The 10,697-nt window shown below is 39.0% G+C and overlaps 1 protein-coding gene across 1 annotated transcript; it reads left to right on the forward strand.

Moving 5' to 3' along the window:
- Window positions 1–3,159: 3,159 nt before the first annotated feature.
- On the forward strand, window positions 3,160–5,847 carry LOC141646691 (trans-cinnamate:CoA ligase, peroxisomal-like). Its single transcript, XM_074454595.1, has 2 exons — window positions 3,160–3,434; window positions 4,090–5,847. The coding sequence occupies exons 1-2, from the start codon at window positions 3,237–3,239 to the stop codon at window positions 5,665–5,667; spliced, it is 1,776 nt and encodes a 591-aa protein (XP_074310696.1). The 5' UTR covers window positions 3,160–3,236; the 3' UTR covers window positions 5,668–5,847.
- Window positions 5,848–10,697: the final 4,850 nt, after the last annotated feature.

The raw sequence follows: 10,697 nt of genomic DNA on the forward strand, positions 1-10,697 counted from the left end.
GAATTTTTTGGAGGGAAAGATTAGTGGGTTGGGTTGGGTTAGGGGAAATAATTGGGTTGGTAATTAGTTTAGGGTGGGTTTTTATGGTAGATTAAGGTGGGGTAACAATGGCACTTTTTGTAAATAGGTAGTTTTAATTAGGGTAGAATTGTCTTTTTTTTGTCCAAATAAGGAAACCTGTAAAGTGGAGTTGAATGGACGGAAATGGAATACTTGTAAAGTGGAGTTGAATGGAGGGAGTACTTGGTTAAGACAAATTAAATATTTTAAACCATCAAATCAGTGGTGGAGTTTGATAAATATTAGAGTAAATTATAAATTACTCCCTTTTAAGTTCCACTTTTCTAAACTTACTCCCTTATATGTTTTTTTTTTTAAAATTACTCCCTTAAGTTGACCTCAGGCCAAAAGTTACTACCAAAGCTAGTTCTCAGGTGAAAAAATAAGAAAATGGACGAAATTGCCCTTCAAAAAAATCACTTTCTTCCTATCTTCTTCCTCATCTCTTAGATCCACCTTTCTGCCACCGGCCACCGCACAACCTCCACCACCGCACCACCGTTGCCACAACGACCTCCTTCCCACACTACCTGATGTACGACAATGCCACACCACACGCGCCACCATTCTCATCTGAATTTGCCGACGACAAGCAACACCACGCTCCCTTCCCCACTTAACACACCGACAACTATTTCAACTAGCCCCACCGTACGTCGGCGTAAATCCAAAAAGCTAGATGAACAAAAAACGACGCAAAAATTCAAAAAGATAATATCTCCGGCTACTTTATTGGCAAAATTAGAGCCCAAAACTGGTTTCGTTGACATTTTGCGTGGTTGAGTCGCCGACAACGTCGCCTATCGGAGGTTGTCGTTATCGGCAAAAAACGCAATGGAGCGAGATGGAAGATAAGGGCGGTTGGCGGGGTTCTCGTGAGGAAGGAGCACGACGGATGGTGGGGTGTTGGAGAGGAAGGAGGGGATGGCGGCTGGTGGGGTAGTTGGGGTCTTGGGGGATAAAGGAGGACGATGATGACTGTAACATAGGCTGACAAAGGGGTATTTTTGTCATCAATTTAGAGAAATGGAGGTAAAATTCAAAAAGAGACGGAAATACTCACCGGACTTGGAAAATGGTAGCAATTTTTGGCCTGAAGTCAACTTAAGGGAATAATTTAAAAAAAAAAAACATATAAGGGAGTAAGTTTAGAAAAGTGAAACTTAAGAGGGAGTAATTTATAATTTACTCTAAATATTACTATACCTCAAGTCGTATAATAAGTATTGTACAACCCCTATACATTTATCTAAGCTTAGTGTAATTTTTCTGAGTTTTTTTAAAGTTTATTTTTTTTGTGTTTAAGTGAATGAGTTCAAATACTTTATAGTATAGCTCAGATTCTTTAAAACAAAACTCGAAAATTTTAGTACAGAACTCGAATTCTACACCATACAACTGGTAATATAGTCTATTACTAATTGATATTAATAGTGGTCCAGGTAAAATGATCACTATTCAATAATGGCATTATACCAAGCACCATTCAAATTCAAGCCTAAACTACCAAATTACACTTATTTGGTAATCACAAAATCTCATTTGTGACGGCACGTATCCGTCACTTTGGAGTGACGGATACCATTTTCCCTCACAAATGACCCAAATAGAGGAGAGAGGGAAGCACATGTGGGTGTCCCCACCTTGTCCCCCGTATCCGTTTTGTGAGTGACATTATCCGTCACTTACTCCGACCCGTCTTCAGCAAGACTAATTGGTTGGTAATTAGCTAATACAAATAGAGAAAGGTACGTAGGCCAAAATTGTACACATTCGCACGTCTCATCTTCTTAAGATGTGAAATTATAGGTTTTTTGGAGACATGACATAAAACATGTGTAAGTGTTAACAAAACAAGAAACTAAATGCAATTTTACGTACCACAAATTGCATGTATAAAATCGGTGCTACTAAATATCGTCGAGACAATGACTTTAAATCGTCGACAGATTAATTAAATGGATACGTTTATCCTTCTTAAAATTTCACTCAATATCTTTCTAATCTCTTTCTTCTATCAATTGAACTTAAAAAATCAATTAATTTCACATTAATAGACTAATTAAGTAAATCAAAACGATAAATTACTAAATCGATCTGATCGATTTAGTCAGGTAATTTCAAAGACATTTGATTACGTTAACGTAATTATTATGTGGGTGAGAGACTACATCGGAGCCTGGTTTGATCCTCATGCCGACTGTCATTGCGATTTTCAGATTATCTAATTGATTTAATGATTCAAGGTCAAATATTCAAACATTCGCAAATTCTTGTTTTAGAGGGGTCACTTTTGTCTAAATTAAGACGGACCAATTATTGTCATCATTTTACGATAAAATGAAATATTTCCTGATAAAATGTTACCATCAATTTTATTTTATTTTTTTTGCTTAAAAAGTAACAATTTTAATTATAAAATTTTATTTTTAAATGATTATTTCTACTAAAAAATTGTCTAATCTTAAGATAAATCACTCTTAAAGAAAACCCACTCTCAAACATTAAAATATCTAGAAGTGTACCCTTAGATTTCACACCTTCCATGATATTTCAAAGCTCTTTCAATGTCAATGTTAATTAAATCTATGACTAAGAAAACTAAAATTCAAATAACAAGAAGATGTGATGTGTGATAATGACTAAATAGTAATGTGTCCAAATATCACAATTATATGTTAATGTTATTGTAGTTTCCATGTCTTTCTCCATGCAATTTACCAAATTCCTTTATTAGACCGCCCAGTCTTCCTTAAGACGAATATATTAGTTTTAACTGGTCAAATATTATACCATGTGGACATACATATAGGACAAATGTTTGTTTTTCCTTACACATTTTACTTTTTCCTCATCTATCACGTATACGTATATACGTATATATTTAACCTGTATTAAATTTAATACAAATATGCTCGTCTTAAATGAAGAATTCCCTTATTAGTCAATTCCAAAAGTTGATAAGTTGAATATTGACTTAGACTTGTAACCAAATTCAAGGACCATTAGTCCATTAGTCCATAATCCTTAGAAAATTAGAAGTCTATATATATAACATAGTTTTATTAGCTATAAACCACAACTAAATAAGTATCTTAATTAATTTCCTCTCTTTAATTTCCTTACAATTATTTATTTTCTTTATAACATTTTTTTTTTGTAAAACAACAAAAAAAATGGACAAATTATACAAGTGTGATGCAAACTACACTCCTTTAACTCCAATCACATTCCTTAAGAGAGCTTCTATGTTTTATGCTGATCGTACTTCTATCATCTATGGTGAGGCAAGGTTCACTTGGGCTCAAACCTATGTCCGTTGTCGTCGTCTCGCTTCGTCCCTTGTGTCCCTTGGTCTCGGAAAGAATGATGTGGTGAGTCCAATGTCGATAACTTATTACTCCCTTTCTTTCAATCATTTGTTTATCTTTTATATTAAGGATATTCTCTTATGTACCTCTGAACTTTTTCGTTTTCTAAGGTATACCCTTCGTTTTTCACAAAAAAGTTTTGACCAAAAATAATTCTCTGTTACGAGTTCAGAAAACGGTAATTTTTTTTTTCAAACCAAGTATCTCGTCAAAGCCTTGAATTTGAAAAAAAAGTCACCGCTTTTTGAACACGTAACCGGTAGTTATGGTTGGTCAAAACTTTTTTAACGAATAAACTTTGACCGATCATAATTCCCGACTACGAGTTGAGACGTCGGTGAATTTTTTTCAAACTGAAGACCTCTTAAAGACGGTCAATTTGAAAAAAAAAGTTAACGTATTTTGAACTTGTAGTCAATAGTTACTCAAGGTAAAAGTTTTTTTTTTTTTTTTTTTTTTTTTTTGTTGCAAGAAAAAAGGGTACATTTGGAAAATAAAAAAGTTGAGTAGTACACGAGAGAATATCCCTTTATATTATTTGTGACTTGCGAGTAGTTTTTAAATCAAAAGTAAACAAATGACTGAAACAGAAGGAATATAAGACGGTTTTATATTGTTGTATGTACGATACTAAAGTTTTGTGCCTTGTTCATTTCAGGTATCAGTGTTAGCACCTAACATACCAGCCATGTACGAGATGCATTTCGCGGTACCCATGGCCGGAGCTATCCTAAACACCGTCAACTCCATGCTTGACGCGAGCTCTATCAAAACAATTCTCCTCCATTCCGAGGCTAAGATTGTTTTTGTCGATCACGAGTACGTGTCCAAGGCACGTGACGCGTTTACCCTTATAAAAAACGACCCAAAATGTGCCAAAAACAGGAACTTCAAACTACCCTCGGTTATTATTATTAATGAAATCGGTTACCCGCCTTATAATAACGAGCTTGGTTCGGGAGTACGCGATTTTGTTAATGAATCGTCGGTCCCTTTGTCCAATATTGATTATCACCCGTTAAACCTTAAGAATAGTCACAAATTGGATTATGAACAACTTATTTTGTTAGGGAATCCGGAATTTGTTGAAACAAAGATAGTCGATGAGTGGGACCCAATCGCGTTAAATTACACGTCGGGTACAACATCGGCACCAAAAGGGGTCGTTTATAGTCACCGTGGCGCGTACTTGAGCACCCTAAGCATGATTCTAGCTTGGGAGATGGGGACCGAACCGGTGTACTTGTGGTCATTACCTATGTTTCATTGTAATGGGTGGACTTTCACTTGGGGGGTTGCGGCCCGAGGTGGGACCAATGTATGTATCCGTAAGACGACTGCATCCGAAATTTATAATGGCATTGCGTTACACGGTGTGACGCACATGTGTTGCGCGCCTATTGTGTTCAACATGATTCGTGAAGCGAAACATGTTGAACTGAGGTCGAGGGTTCAAGTCCTGACTGGTGGGGCCCCTCCACCGGCCACACTTTTGGAGGAGATGGAGAGGCTTGGGTTCAATGTGGTACATGCTTTTGGGCTCACCGAGGCCACAGGGCCCGCGTTAGTGTGTGAGTGGCAAACCAAGTGGGATAATTTACCGCAAGAGGATAAGTCACGGTTAAAGGCTAGGCAGGGGATTAGTGTATTAACCGTGGAGGATATGGACGTCAAGGACATAGAATCAAAGAAAAGCGTTGAACGTGACGGTAAAACTAGGGGTGAAATTGTAATTCGCGGTAGTGGTATGATGAAAGGATACTTCAAAGACGAGAAAGCAACATCGATAGCATTTGAAGACGGGTGGTTCCACACGGGTGACGTGGGTGTTATTCACCCTGATGGTTATGTAGAAATAAAGGATAGATTAAAAGACGTAATTATATCTGGTGGTGAAAATATTAGTAGTGTGGAGTTGGAAGGAGTGATTTTCCGACATTCAGAAGTGGCCGAGGTGGCGGTTGTGGCTATGCCTCATCCGCGGTGGGGAGAAAGCCCTTGCGCTTTTGTGGTTAAAAAGTCGCAAAGTAAGAATGTGACCGAGCAAGACATACTAAAACATTGTCGGAGCAACCTTACACATTACATGGTACCGAAGAAGGTTGTGTTTATGAAAGACCTACCAAAGACTTCTACCGGTAAGGTTCAAAAGCCGATATTAAGGGCCATTGCAAAGAAGTTTCAGATACAAAGTTCTGAAGATCAGAATCAAACAATTCCCATGTCACGGTTGTAGAATCGTAATTAAAGCTCATATCGTAATTTAAACGCATAGGTGTCGTAATTATCCTATAGGGAATACTTATTTACAAGTCATATATGCCGTAAAATGTAAATTGTAGTAGATTTTAGTGTTGTATTGAAGCAAGATTTGTGTGAAGTGTGAACTACTCGTGAATGTCAAGATTGTTATTAATTCTCGGGTTTTTATCTCCAAAAATTTGAATGTAACAAAACCAACCAAACCGAGGACTATCCAACAAAACACTCAATACAATTCAATTTGTCTCAACCCGATGATGATTCGACTCAACCATTGACATAGTAATAAGTTAGCTTAATTATGATCTAAACTACATGAACCTTGGTATTGGACTTAAATTCTTATTTCGAAAACATAATAATTGGACAATGACAGAAGGTGGAACTTATTTCGAAAACATAATAATTGGACATGACATAATAATTTTAGCTGTTTGGGAGGTTGTACGGACCACGTTTCTTTTTCTCCTTGTTTTTCCACCACGTGCCCGAGGTCATTTCAGGAGTTAACCAATTTGATTTCAGGTCAAAGAACGAGTATTAATCCATATTTCACGATTACCATGATTCGACGAATGCTGGTTTATCGCATACCGGCATCCCCAAATGTCCACTTTTGTTTCTCAAATTTTGTGTGACCGCTTTATCTGACCTAAGGAATCTTTTGTGTTATTTCCGGAGAATTTTGTTACGGAACCCTGGAATCTCGAAAACCGCGTATTATAAACTTCAATTTGAGCCGTTCAGGAGGTCGTACCAGACCACGTTTCTTTTTCTCTCGCTTTTTCTACCACTAATCCGAGGTCATTTCAACAGTTAGCCAATTCGATTTCAGACACAAATAACGAGTATTAAACCATATTTCACTATTATCCGAGGTTCGATGAATGCTGGTTTATCGCATACTGGCACCCACAAATGTCCACCGTTCCTCCTCAAATTTTGTGTGGACGCTTTATCTGACCCGAGGAACCTTCCGTGTGATTTACGGAAAATTTTGTTCCGGGCCCTGTAATCCCGAAAATCGTATATTATACACTTCAATTTGAGTCGTACTGGACCACAAAAAATTTTCTTCCGGTTTTTCAACAACGTGCCCGAGCTCATTTCAGGAGTTAACCAATTTGATTTCAAGCCTAAATAACGAGTATTAAACCATAGTTCACGAGTATCCGAGGTTCAACGAATGCTGTTTTATCGCATACCGGCACCTCCAAATATCCACCGTTGCACCTCAAATTTTGTGTGGCTGTTTTATCTGACTCGAGGAGCCTACTGTGGGATTTTCGGTGAATTTTGTTTCGGGATCCTGTAATCCCGAAAATCGTGTATTATACACTTCAATTTGAGTCGTTCATGAGTTCGTACTGGACCACGTTTCTTTTTCTTCCGGTTTTTCAACAACGTGCCGGAGCGCATTTCAGGACTTAACCAATTCGAGCCCAAATAACGAGTATTAAACCATAGTTCACGATTATCCGAGGTTCGACGAGTGCTGGTTTATCGCATAGCGGCACTTCCAAATGTCCACTGTCGTTTCTCAAATTTTGTGTGGCCGCTTTATCTAACCTGAAGAACATTCCGTGTGATTTCCGGAGAATCTTGTTTTGGGACCTTGTAGTCCCGAAAATCGTATATTATACTCTTCCATTTGAGTCGTTTGGGAGGTCTTACCGGATCACGTTTCTTTTTCTTCCGGTTTTTCAACGTGTCTGTGCTCATTTCAGGAGTTAACCAATTCGATTTCAGGCCCAAATAACGAGTATTAAACCATATTTCACGATTATCTGAGGTTCAACGAATGCTGGTTTATCGCATACCGGCACATCCATATGTCCAAGGTTGCTCCTCAAATTTTGTGTGGCCGCTTTAACTGACCCGAGGAACCTTCCGTGTGATTTCCGGAGAATTTTTTTCCGGGACCTTGTAATCCCAAAAATCGTATATTATACACTTCATTTTGAGTCGTTCGGGAGGTCGTACCGGACCACGTTTCTTTTTCTTCCGTTTTTTCAAGAACGTGTCCGAGCTCATTTCAGGAGTTAATTAATTCGATTTCAAGCCCAAATAACGAGTATTAAACCATAGTTCACGAGTATCCGAGGTTCGACCAATGCTGGTTTATCGAATACCGGCACCTCCAAATGTCCACCGGTGCTCCTCAAATTTTGTGTGGCTTCTTTATCTAACTCGAGAAACCTACTGTGTGATTTCCGGAGAATTTTGTTCCGGGACCATATAATCCCGAAAATCGTGTATTATACATTTCAATTTGAGTTGTTCGGGAGGTCGTACCGGATCACGTTTCTTTTTCTTCCGTTTTTTCAAGAACGTGCCCGAGCTCATTTCAGGAGTTAACCAATTCGATTTCAAGCCCAAATAACGAGTATTAAACCATAGTACATGAGTATCTGAGGTTCGACGAATGCTGGTTTATCGCATACCGGCACCTCCAAATGTCCACCGTTGCTCCTCAAATTTCGTGTGGCTTCTTTATCTAACTCGAGAAACCTACTGTATGTTTTCCGGAGAATTTTGTTCCGGGACCCTGTAATCCCGAAAATCGTGTATTATACATTTCAATTTGATTCGTTCGGGAGGTCGTACCCGACCACGTTTCTTTTTCTTCCGGTTTTTCAACACCTTGCCCGAGCTTATTTCAGGAGTTAACCAATTCGATTTCAAGCCCAAATAACGAGTATTAAACCATAGTTCACGATTATCCGAGTTTCAACGAATGCTAGTTTATCGCATACATGCACCTCCATATGTCCACCGTTGCTACTCAAATTTTGCGTGGTCGCTTTATCTGACCTGAGGAACCTTCCGTGTGATTTCCGGGAATTTTTGTCCCGGGACCTATAATCTCGAAAATCGTATATTATACACTTCAATTTGAGTTGTTCAGAATGTCGTACCGGACGTTTTCTTCCGGTTTTTGAACAGCTTGCCCGAGCTCATTTCAGGAGTTAACCAATTTGATTTCAAGCCCAAATAACGAGTATTAAACCATAGTTCACGAGTGTCCGAGGTTCGACGAATGCTGGTTTATCGCATACCGGCACCTCCAAATGTCCACCGTTGCTCCTCAAATTTTGTGTGGCTGCTTTATCTGACTCGAGGAACCTACTGTATGATTTCCGGAGAATTTTGTTCCGGGACCCTGTAATCCCGAAAATCGTGTATTATACACATCAATTTGAGTCGTTCATGCGTTCGTACCGGACCACGTTTCTTTTTATTCCGGTTTTTCAACAACGTGCCGGAGCTCAATTTAGGAGTTAACCAATTCGATTTCAGGCCCAATTAACGAGTATTAAACCATAGTTCACGATTATCCGAGGTTCGACGAATGTTGGTTTATCGCATACCAGTACCTGCATATGTCCACCGTTGCTTCTCAAATTGAAGTGTACAATACACGGTTTTTCGGGATTCTAGGGTCCCGGAACAAAATTCTCCGGAAATCACATAAAAAGTTCCTCGGATCAGATAAAGCGGCCATGCAAAATTTTAGTACCAACGGAAGACATTTGGGGGTGCCGGTATGCCATAAATCAGCATTCGTCGAACCTTGGATAATCATGAAAAATGTATTAATGCTCGTTATTTAAGGCTTAAATCGAACAGGTTAATTTCTGAAATGAGCTCGGGCGCGTAATTGAAAAACCGAGAGGAAAAGAAACAGGGTCCGGTACGACCTCCCGAACGGCTCAAATTGAAGTGTACAATAAACGGTTTTTCGGGATTCCAGGGTCCAGGAACAAAATTCTCCGGAAATAACATTGAAAGTTCATCGGATCAGATAAAGCGGCAACGCAAAATTTGTGTACCAACGGAAGATATTTGGGGGTGCCGGTATGCCAAAAATCAGCATTCGTCGAACCTCGGATTATCGTGAAAAATGTACAAATGTTCGTTATTTGAGGCTGAAATCAAATAGGTTAATTTCTGAAATGAGCACAGACGCGTGATTGAAAACTCGGTAGAAAAAGAAACAGGGTCCGATACGACCTCCCGAACGGCTTAAATTGAAGTGTATAATACACGGTTTTTCGGGATTCCAGGGTCCCGGAATAAAATTTTCCCAAAATCACATAGAAAGTTCTTCGGGTCACATAAAGCGGCCACGCAAAATTTGAATACCAACGAAAGATATTTGGAGGTGCCGGTATGCCATAAACCAGCATTCGTCGATCCTCGGATAGTTGTGAAAAATGCATTAATGCTCGTTATTTGAGGCTGAAATCGAATAGGTTAATTTATGAAATGAGCACGGACGGGTGATTGAAAAACCGGGAGAAAAAGAAACAGGGTTCGGTACGACCTCTTGAACGACTCAAATTGAAGTGTATAATACTCGGTTTTTCGGGATTACAGGGTCCCGGAACAAAATTTTCCGGAAATCACATAGAAAGTTCCTCGGATCAGATAAAGCGGCAACTCAAAATTTGAGTACTAACGGAAGACATTTGGGGGTGCCGGTATGCCATAATCCAGCATTCGTCGAACCTCGGATAATCGTGAAAAATGTATTAATGCTCGTTATTTGAGGCTGAAATCGAATAGGTTAATTTCTGAAATGAGCACGGACGCGTGATTGAAAAACCGGGAGAAAAAGAAACAGGGTCCGGTACGACCTCCCGAACGGCTCAAATTGAAGTGTATAATACACAGTTTTTCGGGATTCCAGTGTCCTGGATCAAAATTTTCCGGAAATCACATAGAAAGTTGCTCGGGTTAGATAAAGCGGCCATGCAAAATTTGAAAACCAACGGAAGAGATTTAATGGTGCCGGTATGCCATAAACCAGCATTCGTCGAACCTCGGATAATCTTGAAAAATGTATTAATGCTCGTTATTTGAGGCTGAAATCGAATAGGTTAATTTCTGAAATGAGCATGGACGCGTGATTGAAAACTCGGTAGAAAAAGTAACAGGGTCCGATACGACCTCTGAAACGGCTTAAATTGAAGTGTATAATACACGGTTTTTCGGGATTCC

Source organism: Silene latifolia, chromosome 3 (genome assembly GCF_048544455.1).
Source record: "Silene latifolia isolate original U9 population chromosome 3, ASM4854445v1, whole genome shotgun sequence".
Classification (NCBI taxonomy): domain Eukaryota; kingdom Viridiplantae; phylum Streptophyta; class Magnoliopsida; order Caryophyllales; family Caryophyllaceae; genus Silene; species Silene latifolia.

Bases quoted from the DNA above. Each gene is read 5' to 3' on its own strand.
- LOC141646691 (XM_074454595.1), top strand. From the start codon at position 3,237: ATGGACAAATTATACAAGTGTGATGCAAACTACACTCCTTTAACTCCA. The intron at 3,435-4,089 runs GTGAGTCCAATG...TGTTCATTTCAG, and splicing joins GTCTCGGAAAGAATGATGTG to GTATCAGTGTTAGCACCTAA.